General features: G+C 41.6%; 2 protein-coding genes across 12 annotated transcripts in view; one reads left to right on the forward strand and one right to left on the reverse strand.

Annotated features, from left to right (window-relative positions):
• BANP (BTG3 associated nuclear protein) overlaps positions 1-2,824 on the reverse strand; it is a 271,124-nt gene extending 268,300 nt beyond the window's left edge. For 3 of the 11 annotated variants that reach the window (XM_069085588.1, XM_069085584.1, XM_069085580.1), the window contains exon 1: positions 2,577-2,820. The gene's annotated coding sequence lies outside the window, so the exon portion shown is untranslated. Of the gene's footprint in view, positions 1-2,576 lie in introns of all 11 variants that reach the window. The other 8 variants (XM_069085583.1, XM_069085579.1, XM_069085587.1 and 5 more) reach the window with 5 other exon arrangements.
• A 24-nt stretch (positions 2,825-2,848) lies between these two features.
• Positions 2,849-25,184, forward strand: part of CA5A (carbonic anhydrase 5A) — an 88,515-nt gene continuing 66,179 nt past the window's right edge. Inside the window, exons 1-2 of the mRNA XM_069085884.1 lie at positions 2,849-2,930; positions 14,295-14,600. Of these exons, the coding sequence (XP_068941985.1) occupies positions 2,849-2,930; positions 14,295-14,600 (388 nt within the window). The remainder of the gene's footprint in view (positions 2,931-14,294; positions 14,601-25,184) is intronic.

Genomic DNA, 25,184 nt, shown 5'->3' on the forward strand with positions numbered 1-25,184 from the left:
CTTACACAGTAAGGGAAGGGCTTATTTTCGGGATAGGTCTTATTATCGGGGAAACACGGTAGTAGGCACTTAATATATGCTCATTCCCTCCCCTGCCCACCACCTTCCCCTCTCTTTCAGGCATTTTTTTTCTCCCAGGTGAAAATATTCCCCTCCTCTTCACAAGCTAAAAGTTCTTATTCTAAGAACACATCCACCAAGGGACCAGCTCAGACATTATCAATGACTGATGTGGCTAGGGGTTCTCAAGCCCTTCAGGGGGCCAGCTCTGGCAAATGCTACCAGGATGCAAGAGCTCTAAGTATAGACCCAGTTAAAATGTGTGTCACACTGCAAGTCAAAGCAGAGACCTCACCAAGCTGGCAGCACTAATTTCTTATCTATATCAACAACTGAAAACTAAGATGGAGAGAAACTGCAATCCACATTTCCAGAGGGAGGACCAAACCAAAGAAATTAAAGTATGAATATTAAAACAAATTTCAAGGGGCCGCCAAGTAGCACAGTAAGAGCACAGGCTCCAGTGTCGGGATGACCTGGGGATCGAATTCAGACACTTAGCACCCACCCAGAAACACCTGGCCGTGTAACCTTGAGCAAGTTACTTAACCCCGATTGCTTTAAAAAAAAAAAAAAATACACAAATTTCAAGAACGCTCATGTTGTGAGTGTATATTTGTTCGAATTTTGCCCTAGCTTACCAAAAGTGGAAAAAAAATTTTTTTAAACCTGATCAAAGCAAAATTCAAGGCTAAGATTCAAAAGAGCCAAATCAGTATCCCCCAAAATAAAATGAAGGCAAAAACCCATTGAGGAAACTGAATGGAGGCTCCCTACAGATCCTTCTACTCCCAAAATTCTACCATTGCTTTCCTAAAATTCAAAGTAGGTTGTATCTTGATTTCTTTTCTGAAATAAGTTAAACATATACAAGCAGTAACTCAAGAATTCTATGTATGTTTTAGGGAATAATGGTAAGTTTAACAAGTTTCTTTGTACTTTAAATTAATATTGTTCCAATTCTAAAAAAAAAAACCCACCGTCACAACTTCTGATATACTCTGGATACAACCATAGAATTTAATCCTCTTGTGAGACTACTAATGAGCTAAATCTTGACAACATACAAATCTAAAATGTAAAAACTGAGCAAGAAAGGAAAAATCTAGCAATCTGGTATTCACACCTTTTAACAAAATGTCTACTACAATCAAACCACAATCACTCTTGGTAGGCACCATAGTATTCAAGTAAGTTATTCCTTCTCCAAATATGCCGTAGAATAAGAGTTCAGGAACTGGAAAGTACCTTTGGAGTTCTGTTCAACCGATCTCATCAAAATTACTTAAATTTGAACTGTCCTATGAGCCGAAACTGACAAGAAAATCATTATCTGACAGGACACTGACCAACAAACAGTATGAATATCGTGGAGCTCAATAATCACAGAATCAACAGTAGTTTCACTTTCAAGTATTTAATTTCCTAAGCCCTGATGCTTTTATAAATTCATCCAAATTCCTTTTCTAACACAAAGTCTACAAAATCAGTGTTGGGGAAAAAAAAAAAGCAAAGGCAAACAGCTAATTTTTTTTTTAAAGCATAAAGGTTTTGTTTGCAAAGCCCAGCGGGAGAAATTGAGGGTTTGGAAAATTTACAAAGGTGGGTCACGGACACGTGGACTGTGGAACAATACACGGCGTCAGGTGAGCAGCAGGAGAAACTCGATTATCTGTAAGTATTGTACGAGAAAGGGGGCGGGGAGGGTCATGAATAATTCACTAAATCATCTTCTCCAGTCATTTCAGGGGGAGGGGCGGGGAATATTCCGTTTCCCAAAAGACAAGAGGCCCCAGGCCCCCCAGTTTCCGAGCTGCTGGCTTCGGGCCACTCCGCTTCTCCTCTCTAGGCCTCAGTTTCCCCGTCTGTAAAGTAGGGGAAGCGGATCAGCTCGTTTCTAAGGTCCCTTTTCCACTTCCACATGCCTAGAGGCCACGGATGGAGCCACGCTGGGGAAGCTTCTTCCCCTCTCGGGCCTCAGTTTCCTCATCTGTAAATAAAGGCGGAGGATCCCCCCTTTCGGTCCTTGATCCCCAGAACCCAAGGGGGAGGCCGCCTCCCTGCCCGGGCCTCAGTTTCCTCATCTGCCGAGAAGGGGGTTGGGCGGGACGGTCCCTGGGGCCGCCGCCGGGCCCGGATCCTGGGACAGCCGCCCAGGAAGCGGCCGCCGCTGCCACCTCCTCCCCCACCCCCGCCCCGGTGTCCGCGATCCCCGGGAAGCGGGCGGCCCGAGCGAGGCCGCCGTTGGCGGCGGGGCCTGGCCGGGCCCACGCTCCCGCTCCCGGCGGCGGCGGCGGCGACGGCTCCGGTCCGGGGGGGTGCGGCGAGGCCCGGGCCCAGCCGCAGCGAGGCTGAGGCGGACGCCGGGCCGGGCGGTGGGAGCTGGAGCTGGGCCCGGCCAGGCCCGGAGAGGAGAGCAGGGGAGAGGCGGGGGAGGGGGAGATCTCGCTCTCGCTCTCGCCCCGCGGGAAGGGGGGGGAGGTGGAGACGCGACCGGCTGCGGGAGCTGCAATTACCGTGTGGGCTGCGGAATTCTCGTGGTGTTTGTCGGGGAGATGCGATAATGGCGTCCGTCCTCGCGAGAGGAGCTGCTGCAGTGCGCAGGCGCCGCGATTCCCTTCCCCTGAGGCGGTCGTTCTCCCAAACCTGCGCAGACGCATTACCCCCACCCGCCGGGAGAGGGAATAGGAAACGACGCGCGAGCGCCAGCCTCGTCCCTTATCTTCGTGCGCGCGCTTTCACCTTAACCTGATCCCGCTCCCTATGGTCACTACTTCAGTCAGGGCGCATGCGCACCGCCTCCCAAGCTCAACCCGTTTTGATTTTCCCGGACTCACGCAATTGTGTGCTCTCAGCCTCTACAGCCGACTGTAGAAAGTGGAGGGGGCGTCATTTCAATGGATAGATAAAATAATTTGATTTGTTGACTTCTAAGTTTATTTATCCGCTTTCCACCGCACCCCCAAAGAACCAGAAGGGGGAAATACTACAAATCCCAGGATGCACTGCTCTCATCCGAACGTGACTTCTGGGAGTTGTAGTCCATTCTGTGCTATAATGTTATAGAGCATGCTGGGACTTGTAGTCTGTTCATCTGGTCTCCATCCTGGCCCGTTCTTCCACCGTGTGGAATGCTGGGACTTGTAGTTAAGTTAATTTAGTCACTAGATCCCTTGGAGGAGATTTTCAGCATTTCACTCTGTCCCTCCTTTCTACCATATGTTTAGACCTTTGGAGGCCTTGTCTGGAAGCGGGCAGGCCGGCGATCAGATGACTTTGATGGAGATTTCTCTAATTGCTGATGTCAGCATTTAGAGCCAGAAAGGCCCTTGGAGAAACCACAGGACCAACCTCCTAAATTGACAGAGGGGGAAACTGAGGCACGGAGGTTCTGGAGGTGATTCCAAAATTGTATCGCTTGGATGACCTCGAATTTTTTTTTAAGGTTTATTGCAAACCTGGCCACAAAAGCACACTTACACACTCGATACGTTTCAAAGGCATACTTACAAAACCACTTTTTTTCCCCTGAAAATTTTAACGTTTTGATTTTTAGTCTTTTTAAGAGTCCCTAGTAAACAGTTCTCTCCTGGCTTGCTTTATGGTGTAAGTCAGGCTTGTTTTACACATAAATTTGCAAGGGCATGTCTTTTGCCTCTTTTTGTATCCCTGGCACTTAGCACCGTGCCTGGCACATAGTAGGTGCTTAATAAATGTTAAATGATTGAATGATGTTTAACAGATTTCATGCTGTTTATTTCATCCTGTCTATGCAAACCAACGCACCATCTCTGCCATCTTTTCCAAGTATTTGAAAAGCTGTCAGTGTAGAAGAGGGAACAGACTTTCTTGCATTGCCCTTCAACCGACAGAAATAGAGTCAATGGGTGGAAGTTTCACAACTGAAACCATCAGCTTTTCCTCACTACCCAACCCAAGTGCCCCTTTCTACAAAAGACCCCACTGATTACCAATAGCTGTTAATGCTCTTTGCAAACTGATGACAAAGTTTTTTTGTCTTTGCAGCCCTAGCACCAAGCACAAAGCTTTGCGCCTAATAAGCATTTCATAGGTAAATGCTTGCTCAATGGAACTGCAGAGGAGATGGGTTTTTTCTTCTAATTTCTGCTGAGTCCCAAGATGCAGAATGAGCCACACATTTTCAGACAGTGGCCAGTGTGGGAATTTGTCTTGCTGGACTAGGCATATTGTTACAAGGAATTTATTTTATTTTATTCCAGTGGGGGTAAGGGGATGGAAGGATATGGATGGTGATATTGATAAAAAGAAGAATAGGAAGGAGGAGGATGAGAAAAAGAAAGAGGAGGAGGAGGAGAAAAAAGAGGAGGAGAAGAAGGAAGAGAAAAAGAAGAAGAAAAGGAGGAGGAGGAGAAATGGGGAGGGGGGATCAGGGCATTTTTATTTTTCATAATTCAAAGAAAAGAATGTAAACCAAGCAAGCAGGACAAGCCTTAAAAGTTACATATTGACTTTAAAAGACAAGTCAACTGTATTTGATGGTGTTGTACTTTCAGGTACAATCTTCTTTTTCTGTTCTATAACATAAAAAGGTGTCTCAAAAACCTTAGTGCAGTTTAAATGCCTATTCTATTTGATGTTTACTAAGATTAGACTAAAAATAAGAAATAATTTTTAACATCAGCTGACAATCCTGATGCCCACTTCTCTACCCTTGATTTATGTCATGACACTGGATCTTACTAGTCCTAATAACTCCTAGCATACAGATGTGGCACCTTAATCAGCTGCTGACCGATTATCCCCCACTCCAACCATCTTGTGCATAGCTACCATTCAAGCTCTGCAAGTCCCTTGAGAAACAAAGAACCCAAAAAATTCATCTTAAAAATCACTGCCAAGAGAAACTTTGTCTCAATCAATGCATTTACTCTGCCTTTGCAGAGACCACTAAAGCTTTTCTGCTGACCTCATTAGATTTTAAGATCCTTAGGAAAAAGGAATGTCATTTGTTTTTGTTTCTTTAAATCCCCAACCATTACATTCCCATTACACTGGCACAGTGCCTTATGCATAATAGACTTTTAATTAATATTAACTGTATTTAGTTATACTGTTTCCTGGGTGACCTTGGATTAATTACTTTCCTTCTCTGGTCTTCCTTTTCTCCAACTAAAAAAGAAATATTTCTTCAACCATACATTACAAACTGCCTATGGGACATTCCTAGTTGTTTATCCCATAGGCGTCTCAAATTCAATTATGCCCATAACACAACTCATTATTTTTCTTCCCAAATCCACCCCTTTTCCAAACCTCTTTCTATCCATTTTATCATCCTTCCAGTCACCCAGAAGGAAATGGAAAAATCTCTCCAGTATCTTTGCCAAGAAAACCCCAAATGGGGTCATGAAGCATCAGACTTGACCAACAAAAGTCCCAACTGACCATGTCACTCCCCTACTCAAGAAACCTCAATGAGTTCCTTCTGATCTCTAGGAACAAATCTAACCTCCTGGGGCATTTAAGTTCCTTACCACAAGATCCTCACTTACCTCTCCAGCTAGACTTCATAAACCCACCATAAACTCCTTGAGGGCAAGGACTGTTTGTTCACTTCTCTCCTTGTATCCCCTTGCCTACCATAGTTCCTGGCACACAGTAGGTACTTAATAAATGGTATTGGTTGGTTAGATTATTTCTAAGGTCCTGAATCCTATGATCCTATAAAATGACAAATACTGCAGTTATATATAATATGAATTTGGCTAAATTTTCTAAATTGTCAGATTTTTGTTTACTGAAGCCTCTTGAGGGGTAATTGGGCATAAGGTTCTGGCTGGTCTCCATGGGAAAATTTCAATTAATGTTAGCATTGATTAATAATAACTAAGTGAATGAATTTTTAAAAATATGTACTAAGTGCTTATTATGGGCTATGTCCCATGCTAAGAGCTGAGGATACAATTACAGAAACTTATATTATAATGGGGGGAGAGGGGGAAACAGCATAATAGAGTGGTGACAAAGGAAGGACAGATTGGTGTTACTGTACAGTAAATGGGACTTTAGGAGAGAAGATTGACTCACCCCATCCAGGAACAAGGTAGTGAAGGGACAATTAGGGGAAAGGAAAGTAAGTCTAGGTAGTAGGCAAAGGAGGGTGTGGATAAGGTATTTAGAAAGAAAAGAATGAAGTGAAGCCTGGGTGGGCCTTTCCTGAAATTGTAATGCCAGAAAGACAGTCACCAATCAGGCCAGCCTCAACCCAGGGTGAAAGTCCTTCCAGGCAAAGTATCATCCTAAGACTGATTATAGTGTAGGGCAGTGATGTCAAACTCAATTAGAACTGGATCCCTGTGGAAAGCATAATGACTTAGAAAAACACAAATTAACATTATTTATGTTTTATAATATTTTTATTAATTTTGTTAAACACATATCAATTATATTTTAATCTAATTTGGCCCCACCTGGGAGTTTTACAAACTGCAGCTGGCCAAGTTTGACACCTCCAGTAGAGAGACCTGTGGGAGGTATTAAAATTCAAAAACTATAGCGCCTCTGGCATTTACTACCTGTGTGATCTTACTACATGTGTGGCCTTAGTTAAGTCTATTAACTTATCTGGATCTCAGTTTCCTCATCTGTAAAATAAGGGGAGTTGGATTATTGTTCATCCTTCCTTCTTGAAGAGAACCAGTGATATCAGGAGGATGATGCTTTGACTTGCAAGTGAACTGGATTTAAATGAAGCAGGGCTGGGCAAAGTATTCAGCCTCACTCTCTCCTTCAGAGTCATCAGAATCCAGTAACAAAACATAGGTCATTAGATATGGCCCTGGATGCAGTGGGAGATTTTGACCTTTTTAAGCTAAGGTCTTTCTCAGGTCTCAGTTTATTTGAAGCAACACCCATTCAGTAAGGCTAGGTAAAAATGGAGGCAAAAGATGACCTAGTTTGCCCTCACAAAAGAATTAACCTAGGAGGGGAAGAGCCTCAGACTTTCTCAGGGAGTTGAAGCAGATGGACTCTGAGGTCCCCTCCAGCCCTTGACCTATAGATAGGCCTTCAAAATGAAGTACTTGTTATGTGAACAATCCCTCTACTAAAGCTAGCTCTCCTGCAATGGCTTATCACTCATTCATTCAACAAACACTTGTTAAGCCACCATTAAGTGCCAGGTACTGGGAATAGAAAGTAAAAGCAAAACAAAACAAAACAGTCTCTTCTTTAAAGAGTTTACATCATATTGGGGGAAATTGGTATACACATAAAATTAAACACAAAATATATCTGACCCAGTAATGGGGTATGGGTGTTGGGGGCAGCCTCAGGCAGTGGAAGAATGAGGAAAGGAGTGAGCTTTGCCAAGTTTCTCTAAGATGAGACAAAGATAATTCCAGGCACAGGGGGGCATCAACTCCATGAAGAAGCAGAAAGTGTTGTAAATTAATGCTGTACCCAAGAATGAAAAATGTAAGTAAGCCAATTTGGTTGAAATGTCCTTGCAGTGTTGAATGGAATTGAAATGAATTGCCACAATCTGGTTCCACTACTTTTCCCCATTGTTCCTAGTGATCTTCTGTCCTGTGCAGAGTCTTAGCCAGGGTACAAGGTTTTCTGGGGCAACCAACATTTAGAAGGCACCCAAACTTAATCCAAGCTCCCCTTCACCAGCTTAGAAGACAGCAGTTGTAAATAATTCCCTCTCCAGCTCATTACTTCTTGTATGATTTTAATGTCATAAATTACAAAATCGACCTAAGGATGCAAGAACTGCTACAGTCCACATCATGCATGACGGTATTGTTCAGTAACACACTCATTTGGGAGATCATTGGCCAACTGAGAACTTGCTTTAATCCAAACTTCAGCACGATTATTTAAGAAGTGCATTCTGGAGTCCTGATGACTAACATTGCACATGGAACAATGCCAAGCATTCATCCGCAGATGAGGACAGCTGTGTGGCATGTTGTGGCCAGCTGTCCTGCAGATGTGCCTGTAAGATCACTGCAGTCACTACTTGGTGCATTCCTTCTGGAAGAAGCAGACTTAGGCCTCCATTTTGATCACTTAGATTACCTGTTTCCCTGCTTTGTATGACATTACCAATGCCATGTTACAAGCATTAATGAAAATTCATTATGACATTTCTTAAAACTTTAAGAAATGATCGAGTGATATTGTTGAAAGGAATTTCAGGATTTTACCTCGATAAACTAGGCAAAACTCAGGATGAAGAGAATTAAAAGGAGTTTGCTATAAGTACATCCAGGGAGCCACACATCGAGGGGCTGATCAACGGAAATCAGAGACAGCTCCAAGGTGGGGCCAGCTTGTATTGGTAACATTCATAATGAGATAAAGACAATTCAGATAGGACCATGGTCAGCAAAAGAGGTTGGGCCCTTGCATCTCAATTCCTCCCCTAGGAAGCAAGTAGTAACGATTTCCAAGTATAAATAGATAAGGGAAGACTTGGCTACATGATGAACATCAGGGGTCTTTGCTTTCAGACAGAGACAGAAGTCTTGAGTTCATGTGCTATAAGGCCTCTGTCTTCACCAAATCTTAGCCCTTGCTTCATCACCTGAACATAGCCAGGCAGGGATGAAGACTGATCACTCCTTAGCAAGTTAGTAACTCTTGATTGAACACCCAGTTTATGCTAAGCAATTAATCAACAGTCTGTCTCTTCATCGTAGAAGCCAATTGGAATCAGTTACAGAATGTCTATGCTTGACCCAGAGTGGAAAAATGGGATTACATCAAATATCACCATATGCCTTTTATTCATGGGGATTCCTCCCTGTTAAACAGTTAAATAATGTAACTGTAGGGAGAGCAACAGATTTGGATTCAAAAGGTCTATGTTTAAGTCTTGGCTCTTCCATTTATTACCTGTATGACCTTGGAAAAATTATGTAGCCTCTCTATGGTCCAGTTTCGTAGTTTGTATTTTTCAGAGATGATAAATTCCTCCCTTTTCCTAGTGTCTCACCCTTAGGAAAAGCTGGTGTTGCCTCCAGAATCGACCCTGAATAATGTGAATATCCTGACTCAGCTGCCTCCAATCTGGGAGGAACAATCCAGGAGAAAGGCGGTGAGACATTGGTGGGAGACACCACCCAGAAACTGAGGAAGAGAAGAAAGCAAATGGTACTGACTTGTGACAAACCCTTGTTGAGTTAAAAACAAAAATTTACTTGTGTGTTGACAAATTCTTGATTAGGTCCCCCTCTGCCCCAAATAAGTCTACTATCATAGGTTTGGAGCAATGGAGACCATGTGCAAAAAGATTTCAGAATAGAAAAGAATGAAAAATAGCAAAAATTTTTGACTGCCACAATTGACATTTTTTAAAAATTGATTTGTTTATTTACTTTTAGTTTACAACATTCAGTTCCACAGTCCCTTGAGTTTCAAATTTTCTCCCCTCTCCTCCCCCATCATGGCAGCATGCAATCAAATATAGGATCTACAAATATCTTCACATTGATCTTTAGTCAGGTTGTAAAGAAGGGTTATAACTAATGGAATGATCAGTGGGAAAGAGGAAACAAAACAAAGCAAGAAAAAGAAACACAGTAAGTAGTTTGTTTCACTCTGCATCTCTTTCTCTGGATGTGGATATCTCTTTTGTTCATGAGTCTTTTGGAATTGTCTTATAACTTTACATTGCTGAGAGGAGCCCAGTCTGTGATTGTGTACAGATTTCTCCTGGTTCTGCTCTTCTCACTCAGCATCAACTTATATAAGTCTATCCAGGGAAATATGAAGTCCGTCTGCTTCTCATTTCTTATACTACAGTAGTATTCATTACTGTGAATTACATTCATATACCACAACTTGTTCAGCCATTCCCCAACTGATGGGCACCCCCTTAATTTCCAATTCTTTGCCACCACAAAAAGAGCCGCTATAAATATTTTTGTACATACAGGTCCTCCTCCCACTTCTCTGATCTCTTTAGGATATAACCCTAGAAGTGGTATTGCTGGGTCAAAGGGTATGCACTTATTTATAGCCCTTTGGGCATAGTTCCAGATTGCTCTCCAGAATGGCTGGATCAGTTCACAGCTCTACCAACAATGCATTAGTGTTCCAATTTTTCCACATCCTCTCCAGTATTTATCATTTTCCTGTTTTGTCACCTTAGCCAATCTGGCCAGTGAGATGCCACCACTGAAATTAAGGCAACTTTAAGAAGCAACAAAACTCAGGTATGATAGTATGCTGCTGGATAGAGTGCCACACCTGGAGTCAGGAAGACCTGAGTTTAAATCCAGCCTGAGATAGTTACTAGCTATGTGACCCTGGGTAAGTCACTTAACCTTGTTTGACTCATTCCTCATCTGTACAATGAGCTGGAGAAGGAAATGGAAAACCACTCCAGTATCTTTGCCAAGAAAACCATAAAAAGAGGTCATAAAGAGTTGGGCGTGACTTAAACACTGAACAACCATTTTGTTAAAGAACAATCTTCCCTTTCATTAATATTAATCATACTACAAAAGTGGAAAGTGAAGTCTGCCATAAGTCATAATTGCATCATTAGGCAGCTTTTGTGTAACTATTTGGAGATGATTTTTCACAGGGTGATTTGTCTTCATGGTTGGAAATAGCAGAAACAAAATTAATCAATAAAAATGAAAGAAAATGAGATGTTCCATGAGACTTGTCTCATATGGGTCTGGTTAAAGAAATGGTCCCCTGGGAAAGGGGACAAGTGCCACCTTCTAAAGAAGTGAATTTGGAAAGCAGGAGAAAGTAGGTGAGGGATCACCTCAGAGACCTTAACCAAGAAATCTGAGAGGGAGACAAGAGATAAGTGAGTGACTAGCATCATATTCTAGAAAAGAGCTTGTCTATAGAAAGCAGCAAACAAAAAGAGTGAGTGGAGGAGCAATGGAAGTGGTGGAGGCCAGAGATGGAGACAAGGGGATTACCATTTTGGGGGAGTAGAGAGGAGCTAAATTATATAATTGGGGAAGGTCAGCAGTAGAGAGTATAGGGAGGGAAACAGCAACTGAAAACACCAGCCAGGAGTATAGGAGAGCTGCAGGAGGCAAAGAATTTGATGTAGACAGAGGAGCTGTAGAGTAGCACCTTTGTAAGGAGGAACAAGCCCCAAACATGAAGCCTTACCTAGACCAGTACAATAACTCACAGTCTTTATGGGTCTTTAGGAAGAGGGATGTTTTTACTTTATGTAGGCTCAGATTCTGGTTTTATCTGCTTATATTAACTAATAGACATAAACTGTTCATATTTTTTAAGCCTTGTGAGCTTATTTGCTTGTAAAGGGAGCTGGTAACTACCCTTGGGGAATGTAAAATACAATACTGATGATGTCAAATCATATGAATGAGAATAATGAGCCAGAGAAATTAGAGGTTCTCAAAGAATATTTAAACCTTTGACATGAGTCTTATGTGAAATGAGTGGAAATAAAGTAGATGATTCCAGCTTTAAACTGCTCTGAGTAATCAGGATTCCAAACTTACTATAGATAGCAAGTTTCTGTCGGAAGTTCAAAGGACAAGTCCACTGTAGATTATTTATATGAAGAGAAAGAAAAAGTAAGGAGTAACAATACAGGTTGCTTGGTACCTCTAAAGTTTGGCTTTTTTTTTCTTAGGAGAACCAATGACATCACTGGTAATGTCTTGACTTTCAAATAAATTGGACTTAAGTGAGGCAAAGCTGCACAAAGTTGTCAGTCATCCTCCCTCTCTCTTCCAAAGTCATTGAAGTTCAGTAGCAAGATGAAAGTCAATTCTACTGACAATGGCCTGGGATAGAGTGGATGACCTTGGTGACTTCAATGACTGACCAAACTCTTAATTGCTTCAAGGAACCTGCCTCAGTCTATGTGGGGGGTCAAGTCTAACAGATTCTTGAGCTTGTGTCTGAGTCCAGAGACTTGTGACTTGCTCCAAGTTCAAGGACTCATTGAGCTATGTCTGAGTCCGGACTTGTTGACTTGTTCGAATCTGGGAGGGTGCAAAGTCCCCTCTGGACAGGTGTGCCATATCTTTCCCCAAGAAGAATATTTGGCAATCAGTATCTAGAAATATTGTTGTGTCTCCTACAAACAGTCTGGGCATGCAGGAAGCAGCTTGGTAATCAAGGTCATTGCTTATATCTATGTTTAGCTGAGTGCATTCATGAGAAACTAGTGATCCTGATTACACCCACTGTAAAACTTTCCATGTATAAACAAGAAAGATATGTAATAACTATACTACTCCATTAAACCAGCATTGTTGCCTAACTATGATTGCCTAGCCCAACTCTTTTCTTCACCATCCATCCTACAGCGTCAGTTGTTGGCAAGTCACATCATGGCCCTTCAAACAAATTGTTTTTATCTGCCCATTCTGTTGGGGAAGTCTTCCCATGCCTGGGGTAGACATCCCCCACATTCCACCTACAGATTTGTGGTCCATAAGTTACCCCCAACCTGGTTTAGCCAATCTGCTAGAACAGCTGCTGCCCATGCTACAGATGAGTGAGTCAATAGGAATAATCAATTTCCTCTCTTCCATAAGAGTTCTCTGCTAGCCTGACAATAAGAGTAAAATTGACTTCCTTCTGCAGTTTTGTTTGGGGATCACCAAAATAGTGCATATTCCTGGGCCACCCCTATTGTGAATCACAAGAATCAAAAAGTCAGCCCTGATTGAGATATTATTGTGTGTACAGAGGGTGAGTGTTGTGGTCTGGGGCTTCAGAATGTGTCCCTAACTAGGACTAACAGCAAGGACTAAGAGAGGAGCAGCTCCCCTCAGAGAAGTCTCTGAGTCTATTACAGACAATGAATGAGTGGCCATTGGGACTAGGACCTAGTAGTAGGTCACAGGTTCTCAACTGTTAAGGGGAAAGTCTGCACTCCTTGGATCTGACATCATGCCCCCCAAAAGCTCACCAGGAAGCTCACATCATCCCAGAGATGGCATCATTGGCATCACTCCTTATCAGTACCCGGATGGGCCTCTGCTTCTCTGATTAGAGGGCTGCAGGGAGAAGCAGAAACTTCTCCCAAAGCACCCATTTAAGGTAGGTTTACAGCTCAGACATTTCCCACCAGCTGCATTCCTTGGAATCCACTCTACCAGCATCGTGTCCCACATCCTTTTTTCAGCTTCCTTTTGTGTGTTGTCTTCTTTCATTAGATTATAAGCTCCTTGAGGACAGGGACTATCTTTTTCTTATTTATTTAGCACAGTGCCTGGCACATAGTAAGCACTTAATATTTATTGAAGTTTATGTTTTCCACACATATATGTATATGCATATATACATATATACACACATTTATTTATATGTATTAATGGACTGGAACCAGTTACACAATATGAGGAACTGTCATTATAAATTGTTACAACACTTCAAAAAACAATCTCTCCAGCTACTGCTACGTGAGGAACTTGCATCAACAAAACATACTTACACATTCTGAACACACACCAGTTCCCCGATGCACAGGCAAACATATACATACACACACACACTTTAAGGTTTATAAAATGCTCAGATCCTTATAATAGCCCTGTGAGGTACACAGTACAAATATTACTATACCCATTTTATAGATGTGGAAACTGAGGCTTAGAGTGGTTGTGACTTATTCATGGTCCAATACCTACAAGTAAGTGTTACAGCAAGATACAAAAACCAGGCTACCTGGCAAGGTGGAAAATTGAACTCCTGGAGGAACTGTACTTTGTCAGGGCAAGAGCTAAGTGCAAATGATTACAAATCCACTAAAATTTGGAAGAATCAGGGCTCCCTGGAGGCCATCAAGCCCAATGACCTTGTTTTCCAGATGAAGAAACTGAAGCAAAAGGAGGTTAAGTAACTTGCCCAGAGTCACACTTCTAGTGATACCCACCTAGGCTGCTTATACCTTTGGAAACTTAGACATTTAAATAAAATTTAACAATAATTGAATGGGTTTTTCCCCCATTGGACTGACTATATATGGCCACTGCTCTTAAACTGCATTCTAAAAATACGGTGGGAATAGTGCTAGTCTGAAGATAAGTTTTAATCATATCTAATGGGGGAGGGAGAGGGAAAGTTGAACTAAACGAATCTAAAGTATATGCATTTTCAAACCTTTCGTTTGATTGAGTCTCTCCCCTCCCCACTCCACTGCCTCCCTCCCCCCATTTTGTGCCCCGCCCCAAACCCTTCACGGAAGGTTTTTCGAACAAGGCCAAGTCCACAATCCCAACAAACAGGGCTCTTCTTGGCATTCCTCCCGCTGACGTGCAGTGAGCCTGGAGGCGGCGGCTCCTTGACCCTGCGAATGGCTTCCAAGGCTGTATTACCTTCACATCCTCAAGGTGCAGGGGCTCCTCCTCCCTTGGCTGGGAAAGGGACTCCGCAGCCTCGCTCCCTTCAAGCGCTTACCAAGAATGGTCTTTGCACTCCTCGCCGGCCCGAGCATCCTGTCACTTCTGTGCAACCTGAGCCCGGGAGGGCGCGTTCCGAAGCCCCAGACCAAAATCAATCCCATTCCAGCCACCTTCAGGAGACTCCCCCTTGTTGGTCTTGTTATTCAGCCATTTCATTTGTGTCGGTCTCTTCCTGACCCTACTTGGGGTTTTCTTGGCAAAGATACTGAAGTGGTTTGCTATTTCCTTCTTAGACTCATTTTACAGATAAGGAAACTGAGGCAAACAAAGTTAAATGACTTGCTTAGGGTCCCACAGCTAGTAAGTGTCTGAGTCAGGATTTGAACTAAGGGAGATGAGTCTCTCGGCTCGGCACTCTATCCATGCACCACCTTTCCAGCACCCAATAAGTCCAGCCCACTAGGATTTTACCTAAAAGTATCTTGGCACAGTTGACTGATTTGCAATTCATTCATTTCTTTTATTGATCGGTGTACCCATCTCCCCTTCATTGGAACAGCCTCAGGGAATAGCTGCAAATGAAAATTTCAAATTCATAAATCCATGAAAACAGCTGCAGGCCACACATTATTTTGGTCACCTGTCAGGGTTGTACCATTGTAGTAAGTGGGCTCTTCCCTAATACCCAAATCTCAGAAAATTAAAAGCAATGAATCAAGGGCAGGCAGGCAGCTCTGGAGAAAGAGTCCCCTCTCCCCCACTTCCCCTCCTGCTCCTCCCTGAAAATATTCAAGTTCTGCTTCTTTTTCCTAAGTATAAATCAAGGAGCTGTTAGAAAGGGAACCAACTATTACAGCCAAACTAGACGGCCGACTCTCTACCAGCTGTTCCATATTTGAATCCTCCCTGAGATCAAAGACCCTGTTTTTGCCTTTCTTTGTACTCCCAGAGATTAGCACAGAGCCTGGTCAATTGTAAGCAATTAATAAATGTTGGTTCATTCAGTTCTATGCATTCAGGAAGTTTATAAGCCATGCCTGGAAACATAGTCAACATTTGTTAAAAGCCTACTATGTGCCATGCACTGTTCGAAGTGCTGGAATCATCTCTTTCAAAATCCTGAAGTTCATTCAAATCTCCCTGGAGAGCCAGGTGCTTAAGGACAGCTTTTCCTGAGCTCTCCCTGGTTCCTCTTACCCCCAGCAGAAGCAGCACTCTCCCATTTCTAATTTTTTGCTGTTGCTCAGTGGGGCCAGACTCCTTGTGACCCTATTTGTGGTTTTCATGGCAGAGATACTGGAGTGGTTTGCTCTTTCCTTCTCCAGCTCATTTTACAGATGAAGAAATTGAGGCAAAAGGTTAAGTGACTTGCCCAGGGTCACATTGCTGGGGAGTGTCTGAGGCTGGATTTGAATTAAGGTCTTCCTGACTCCAGGTCACTGCTCTATCCACTGTCCACAGCTCTAAATTTACTGGGAGCATTTAGTCTAATCTTCTGGACATTGATTAGACCTCATCACTCTTCATCTGAATATTCTTGAATTCACCTGGGAGGGTATTAACTCCTTAAGGGCAGTGAAAGTGTCATTTTTTATCTTGTGGCCACAACATTCAGCAGTCTGGCACATTGCAAGACTTTTTAGGAAATGTTTGGTGAATTAATGAATGAATTTTAACCTGCCACATTTTAAATCCAGAGTATGATGCTGAGGGGAGTCAGAAGCTGCAGAACAAATAATTATGATTTGTACAGAACCTTCAAGTCAGCCAGCACCTCACACACAATCTCACTTAATCTCACCACAATCCTGGGAAGTAGGTGCTGTTATTAACCTCCGTGAGGAAAGGGGGCAATAGAGGATCAATAACTGCTTAAAGATTACAGTGAGCGGGCGGCTAGGAGGCGCAGTGAGTAAAGTGCCGGCCCGGGGTTCGGAGGACCTGAGTTCGGTTCTGGCCTCAGACACTTAAAATCCACACAAAAAAAAAAACTAGCCATGTAATCTTGGGCAAGTTACTTAACCCCAATTGCCCTCCAAAAGGCAAAAAAAAAAAAACCCAAAAGGTTACAATAAAAATTAAAAGGACAAAGCAAACCGTTGAGGAACCAATCTTGGTCTCCAGAACTAAATGAGGAATGGGGCTGCTAGGTGGTTCAGAGGATAGAGCACCAGGCCTGGAGTCTGAGAGACCTGAATTCAAATCTAACCTCAGACACTTACTAGTTGCATGTTCCCAGGCAAGTCACTTCACCCTGTTTGCCTCAGTTTCCTCATTTGTCAAAAGAACTGGAAAAAGAAACCATTCAAGTATCTATGCCAAGAAAACTCCAAATGGGCTCACAAAGACAGGGACCGGACTGAACAAAAAAACAATTCAGGAAACAAACCTCCTTCTCTCCTCTCTCTGGAAGGAACTCTGAGTCCAAAATGTTGCATACACTTCTGGGGATGGTGGTGATCTCACTGTTCAATTGTTTTTCATTGTTCTGGAAATGACTATGATGTAAATACAAAAGGCATCAATAAAAATTACTTTTTAGAATGAGCAAATAAATTCAAAGGGCAAGAAGGCAGATAATTTGGTGGAACCTTAGATCTACTATCTTATACTGAGTTAACTGGGAAGGGAGACTAGAGTTTGTATAAACAGAGAAGGAGATCTACTTTCTATCGATAAACAACTGTAAAATACAATAAATTATATTTTACCCCTAAAATCTCATCATGAAAATCTGCTAGTTTAACTATTAGCGGAAAAAATTAAGAAGAGGAAGCCTCCCTCCTTAGTTCCATAATGAGTTATGACTTTTCCTATACACAGACAGACATTGGAAACATTTCTTTTCTGCCTTTATTAAATAGTCAAATTGTTTAATAAAGATCCTTAAATTATGTAATACAAAGATGTTTTTCTTATTTCCATGGGTTTGGTTAGTATTTCGTTTGCTTCCTAAAGCCAGAAGACTGAGGTCAGTCATGCTTTGCTTCATTTCAGAAGGAAGGGCCCAGATTAAAAGAGACAAAAACATAAAGTTGAAGCTTGGTTAGTCTTGTTACCTCTCCAGCTCAGTAGGATTAGTTGAAAAGTCCTGGAATGACTCAAATGTGGAAGAAGGGAAAGAGAAAAAGAGAATAGTCACCATGGGGTAAGAAAAGTTTTCTAGCTAGACATTGCTGACTTAAATTTGTCTTGCAGTTAGCCTGTTATTTTGGAGAGGCCAAACCACTGAAGAAGACTTCCAAATGGCCAACATTTTAAACTCAGCTCTGGTGGCCTCATTGTTATTAGAATGGGCACTGTAGGGTGAATTCCAAAATAGTCCAGAGACAGATATTTAAGGAAAGCACTCATTCCTCATTATAATCAAAATCAAAAGACACGAACAATTTACAAGAGAAGAAACATGAATTCAGTCTATTTTTAAAAATCCTATCTGCTTTCATTAGTCTGGTTTTCCCTGTGAAGCTACTGAGAGGTCAAATTGCTTGTCCAAGGTTTCACAGCTAGTAAGAAGCTGAAAGAGAATTTGAACTCAGGTCTTGACCAAGATCAGTTAGGTGGCGCAGTGACTACAGAACCAAGTCTGAAGTCAGAGAGACCTGAGTTCAAATTTGGTCTCAGAATGTTACTAAACTGTGTGACCCTGAGCAAATCACTTCATCCTGTCTGCCTCAGTTTTCTCATTTGTAAAATGAACTTGAGAAGGAAACCGAAAACCACTCCAGGATCCTTGCCAAGAAAACTCCAAGTGGGGTCATGAAGAGTCAGGCATGACTGAAAACAAATTACAACAAAAAAATTAAAAACATGATTCTGGGATAGATTTCATGAGATTGTCAGACTGGTCAAATTATACCCCCAAAATTTAAGAAACCCAGGCTCACAGCATACCAGCTGAACTGTCAACCAGCCTTTACCTAAAAGGCTTTGACAAGAAACCACTGTCATTGGGACTTCAGAAAGAGCACATTGTGAGGAAGTTGCTTCTTCTATCAATCCTAATTTGCCGTTCTGCAATTTCCATCCATCTCTCCTAGTTCTACCCCCTAGGACCCTGCAGAGCATGCCTCTCTTCTTCCTCATGACTCCCCTTTGAATACTGGGAAGGGAAGCTTTCTTGCCCCATTATGTCTTCTCTTTTCCAAGCTAAACATCCCAGTTCCCTTAGCCAATCCTAATATGACAAGTGGAGTTGAGGACCACCCTGGCTATCCTCATCACCACTCTGAGGCTTAAGTCTGGGTGCCTGAGAGAACAGAGGTGCCATAGCAGGATAAGATAAATTGAGACAGAGCTAGGTTTGGAGGGAAGATAAGATTTGAGTCGATTGACTTTGAATTGCTGGTATGACATCCAGGTGGAGACAACTGTGAGATTGGCGGAGATGGAGGACTAGAGTGGAAAGAAACACTTTAAAGACTATTCAAAAATGAAACCCAATTGGAGACATGACTTCAAATCTCCGTAAGAGACTCATAATCAGTAGAATCTTTCTGGAGAAAAACCTGGAAGCACACTACAAGAGTTACAGAAATAATTTTGTAACTTGAATCAAAAATCTGATTGTTGAGAATGTAGTTTAAGATTATTATCAAAAAGATATTTCTTAATAGCCACTTATTAACCACATAAGAGCCATTTATTGGGGCAGATAGGTAGAACAGTAGATAGAGCACCAGCCCTGACTGAAGTCAGAAGGACCTGGGTTTAAATCCAACCTCAAAGTTTTACTAGCTGTGTGACCCTGGACAAGTCACTTAATCCTGATTGCCTCCAAAAAAAAATGAGCCATTTATTAATAGCTGTTTCATTGCTCAGTTATATCCAACTCTCCATGACCCATTTAGGGTTTTCTTGGAAGAGATAGTGGAATGGTTTGCCATTTCCTTCTCCAGCCCATTTTACAGATGATGAAACTGAGGCAAACAGGGTTAAGTGACTTGCCCAGGGTCACACAGCTAGTAAGTGTCTGAGGCCAGATTTGAACTCAGGAAGATGAGTTGTCCTGACTCTAGCCCCAAAACTCTATCCGATATGCTACCTTGATAATGAGGTGCACTAATAAGCACTAATTAGATGCTAACTATTGGTGATACAACAATGCAAAATGATACTTTCTCTGTCTCTACCCTCAAGGAGTTTATCATCCAACGGGGGATTGCACAATGCTAGCATAATGGATAATAGTAAAGGGTCAAAGGATAGATCCAGCACAAAACCTCCAGGAACATTTGAGAAGAGATAATACTTTTTTGGTAGGGAAATCAAGGAAAGCTCCATATAAGTGGCACCAAACTGGGTCTTGAAAAGAAACTGAACATGATAAGGGAGTGCATTTCAGACATGAGGGAGGGCCTGCAGATATTCAAGGAGGTGGGAAATGGCAATGGGAAATTTTATGAGGCAGCTCATAATTGGGCTTAGCTGAAAGGCCAAGAATGAGATATGGCTGGAAAGAGAGGGTGGGAACAGATTGTGGGGTGTCTACATCAGGCTAAAGGGTTTGATTTTTATTTGTAGATGACAGGGAGATAAAGGAAAGGGTAATGTCATGTCAGACTGCATGAAGAAAGAAGGGTTTGCAAATGGGAGAGGGGAGAAAAGACCTAGTTATGTGCCCCAATATTTATAGCAGTACATTTACAAAGTACAGAAAATAACCTCAATCCATCAACAAACATTTATTAAGCATCTTCATCGAATACTCCATTGTTACCTACATGGGATCATAGATTAAAGCTGGAAAGCACCTTAAAGGCCACTGAGACTGACCCCCTCATTCTTTCCTCAGATGAGGAAACTGAGGCACAGAGAGGCTGTGATTTGCCCAAGGTCATACAATTAGTATCTGAGGTAGTGTTTGAACTTAGATCTTCCTGATTCTATGTCCAGCACTCTCTTTGCTAATGCACGCTGCCTCCATGTCAAGAGACCCAAGGCAGGGTTGAGTGGCTCTGTCTCTCTCTTCCAACCTCATGGAAGATTTACTGGAGATCAGGGATAAGAGTTGTACCTGCTGAGCAGGTATGATTGGGTTGTTATGTGCACTGTTGGAGGGAGCACCCACATGGGTACTGAACTCATCATCTTTGCCCTTAAACCCTCCCCCTTCTTGCTTTCCTTATGCTTATAGAGGGCAACACCATCCTCTCAGTCCCTCAGACTCACAACCCAGGAATCATCCTGGCTACCCATGATCTCTCACTATCTCTAAGCTGTTACCAATGCCTGTCGATCTCACCTTTGCAACATTTCTTGAATATGTCCCCTTTTTAACTCTGACATTGCAGACCCCCCGCCCCCGCCCCCGTGCAGATCCTCATCACTTCATACCTGGATTATTGCAATAGCTATAAGTGGGTCTGCCTGAGTCAAGCCACTTCCCCCTCCAATCCATCCTCCATTCATTCACCAGTCATTTTTCTAAAATGCAGGTCTGATCGTGTCACTTCCCTACTAAAACTTTAGTGATTTCCTATTGCTTCCAGAAACAAATACAAATATTCTTCCAGTCTTTTTATACTTTACTCCCCAACACGCCGTCTTTGATCCAGTGACCCTGGGCTTTTGGCTATCCCATGAACAAGACACTCCATCCCTTGTTTCCAGATAATCTCTCTGACTGACCCCATCCATACCTGGAATGCTCTCCCTCCTCCTTTCTGACTGCTGGCTTCCTTGCCTTGCTCCATCCCATCCCCTATAGGGAGCCCTTCCCAACCCCTCTTAAATCTAGTGCTTTACTGTAATGGAAATGCAAATTTAAAGATCTTCCCTGCTCCTAGGCTAAAATGCACCTGGAGCCTGGGGTGGGAGGCTTGTTTTTCAGTAGATACTTTTTGATTGGCCAGTGGGTCAATAAGGTTGTTATATTCTCTGAGCCAGGAGAAGGCTATATAAGCCCTGATGTGTAGCTTTGTTTTGGGGCTCACTTTGAGAAATGTTCTGTCATTTGATCAGATGAAACTCTGGAAAGCTGTTGTCCAGAGCCCCCCGGCTTTGAAACCCAGATGTTGTTTGGTATGGATGTAATGGTTGGACAGTTTGGAAATCTGTCTACTTGATCTGTTTTTGTCTTGATAATTCTGTATGTATACTTTGAAGTTCGGGGTGCTGACCTTTTTCCCCTGAACTAGGTAAATAATACATATTTGATTGTTAACCCATTTTGAGTTGCTTTCCTTTATCAAAGCATATCCAAGAACCTGTTGTGGCAGCGACCCTGAGGATGCTTGGGGTGCTTGCTGCTACATTTCCCTCTTTGAATTATTTCCTATTTATCTTGTATGTAGGTTGCTTTGTATAGATTTTTTTGCATGGTTTCTCTCCCATTAGATTGTAAGCTCCTTGAAGGCAGGGACCATATTTTGCCACTTTTTGTATCCCCAGCACTTAGCACACAGTGCCTTGCATAGAGTAATCAATCAATAAATTAACATTTGTGCTAAGTACTGTGTTTCTCTCTAGGTTTTTGGGACACCTCTCTCTCCTGGCTTTCCTTCTACCTATCTGACTGTTCCTTCTCAGTTTCCTTTGCTGAAATCTCCTTCAGATCATGCTTTCCAGTAGGTGCTCCTCAAGGTCCCTCTGTCCCCTTCTACTTCCATACTATTCCACTTTGTGATCTCAGCAGCTCCCCTGGATTTAATTACCATCTCTATGCTGATAATTCTGAAATCTACCTTTCCTACCTCAGTATCTCTGCTGACCTCCAATCTTGCATCTCCAACTTTCAGACATCTTCAACTCAATGAATTTCCAAAATGAAAACTCATTATCTTTTCCCTTAAAATCCTTGCCCCATGTCTATCAAGTCTCAACTAAAGTTCCATTTTCTATGGCAGAGGTTCCCAAATTTATTTGACCTACAGTCCCCTTAAAAAAAAATTCTTCAGCACTACCCTAGAAATCTACTTTCTTTAATCCTATAAATTTTGTAAATTTGCATCATTTCAAAACAATATAAAATTTTTTAAATGGCACATCTTAAATTTAATAATTTATTGTAAATTTGTGGAGTTTTTCCTGCATTGAAATTTTAATGATGCAATACTGTGTCATGTAACCATATAGAATCTTACTGTAAACAAATCATTACATGCACATATTCCTGCCAATGCATGCTGGACTGCCTGACAATGCACAGAGGGCTTGCTGGCCAACACTTGCTTGTTAAGACCTGTTAGCTGACTTGACCACTGATTGGTTATAACATGCATTTTGTGCTTTTATTTGGAAAGTAATGCAATCACTAGGACTTTAACTCTGTTAACAACAACAGATGAAACATGTACACATGGTTTTTCAACATTTTTTTAATCTTCTCTTCTTTCCTTATGCATCTACTGCCCCCTTATTTTTTTCAAAAGACTATCAGTTCTATCAGTTCTTTGGAGGTAGATACCGTGTTTCCCCGATAATAAGACACTGTCTTATTAATTTTTTTGGAAAGAAAAACACCAGAGGGCTTATTTTCAGGGGAGGGCTTATGTTGTCCTGCCTCAGCTCTCCTCCGCGGCACTGCTCTCAATGGCGCCAGCAAGCAAATCACTGGGGAAGAACAGGATGACGCACTCACTGCTGCAGCTCTGATTGGATGCAGCTCGGAGTGCGGCGTGCGTTTCACCCAGGGGAGGGGACGGTGCATACAGAAGGTACCGTAATGTAGCGTGTAGCACAGGGGATCACCTTCACTACAGTAGCAATCTCAATAGGGCTTATTTTCGGGGGAGGGCTTATTTTAGAGAAATCTTACACAGTAAGGGGAGGGCTTATTTTCGGGATAGGTCTTATTATCGGGGAAACACGGTAGCATTTTCCATCATGAGTCCTTTGGGACTGTCTTGGATCATTATATTGCTGAGAAGAGCTAAGTCTGTCATAGTTGATCATTGCACAATATTGCTGTTATTATGGAAAATGTTCTCCTGGTTCTGTTCACTTCATTCTGTATTGGTTCATATAAGTCTTTTCCAGGTTTTTCTAAAGTCTGCTTGCTCATCATTTCTTATAGCACAATAATATTCCACTACATTCATATACCACAACTTATTCAGCCATTCCCCAATTGATGAGCATCCCCTTAATTTCCAATTCTTAGCCACCACAAAAAGAACTGCTATAAATATTTTTGTACAAATAGGTTCTTTCCCCCCCTTTTTTTAAATTCTCTTTGAGATACAGACCTAGTAATGATATTACTGAATCAAATGGCATTCATGGTTTTATAAACCTTTAGGCATAGTTTCAAATTGTTCTCCAGAATGGTTGGATCAGTTCACAACTCCACCACAGTGCGTTAGTGTCTTAGTTTTCCCACATCCTTCCCACATTTATCATTTTCTTTTCCTATCATATTAGCCAGTCTGATGGGTGTGAGGTGGTACATAAGAGTTGTTTTAACTTTCATTTCTCAAATTAATAGTGATTTAGAGCATTTTTTCATATGAATATAGATAGCTTTGATTTCTTATTCTGAAAACTTCCTGTTCTTATCCTTCAACCACTTATCAATTGGGAAATGACTTGTTTTCTTATAAATTTAACTCAGTTCTCTATATATTTGAGAAATGAGGTCTCTATTAGAGAGACTTGCTTTGAAAATTTCCCCCAGTTTTCTTCTTTCCTTCTAATTTTAGCTGCATTAGTTTTATTTGTGCAAAAACTTTTAAATTTTATATAATCAGAATTATTCATTTTATATTTTGTAATGCTCTCTATATCTTATTTGGTCCTGAATTCTTCCTTTATCCATAGATCTGACAGGTAAACTATTCCTTACTCTTCTAATTTGCTTATGGTATCATCTTTTATCTCTAAATCATGCACCCATTTTAACCTTATCTTGGTATGAAGTATAAAATATTTTTCTATACCTAATTTCTGCCATTTTCCAGTTTCCCAACAGTTTTTAACAAAAAAAATGAGTTTTTGTCCCAAAAGTTTGATTTTTGGATTTATCAAATTCTCGATTACTAAGGTCACTTTTTCTACTGAGTCTTGTGTACCTAATATGTTCCACTGATCTGCCACTCTATTTCTTCACCAATACCAGATAGTTTTGATGATTACCATTTATAATAAAGTTTGAGATCAGGCACAAATAATGCACCTTCTTTTGCACTTTTTTTCCCATTAATTCCCCTGATATTCTAGACCTTTTATTCTTCCAGTTCAATTTTGTTACTGTTTTTTCTAGCTCTATAAAATAAATTTTGGTAGTTTGATTGGTAGGCCATGTAACAAATTGATTAATTTAGGTAGAGGGGTAGCTAGGTGGTGCAGTGAATAGAGCAATGGCCCTGGAGTCAGGAGGACCTGAGTTCAAATCTGACCTCAGACACTTAACACAAAAACTAGCCATGTGACCTTGGGCAAGTCACTTAATCCCAACTGCCTTCCAAAAAGCAAAAACAAAGAAAAGATTAATTTAGGTAGAATTGTCATTTCTATCATATTAACTAGGCCTACCCATGAGCAATTAACATTTTTCCAATTGTTTAGATCTGACTTTGTCTGAAAAGTGTTTTGTAATTGTGTTCATTTAGTTCCTGGCCTTGTCTTGGCAGGTAGATTCCCAAGTATTTTATATTATATACAGTTCTTTCGAAAGAAATTTCTCTTTCTTTCTCTTGCTGCTGGACTTTTTTGGTAATATTTAGAAATGCTGATGATTTATATGAGTTTATTTTATAACCTGCAACTTTCCTAAAGTTTTTAATTATTTCAACTAGTTTTTTAGTTGATTCTCTAGTATTCTCTAAGTATACC

Source organism: Petaurus breviceps, unplaced genomic scaffold, assembly GCF_028583685.1.
Source record: "Petaurus breviceps papuanus isolate PSGF00001 unplaced genomic scaffold, PetGlider_PUasm1.0 176, whole genome shotgun sequence".
Taxonomy (NCBI): domain Eukaryota; kingdom Metazoa; phylum Chordata; class Mammalia; order Diprotodontia; family Petauridae; genus Petaurus; species Petaurus breviceps.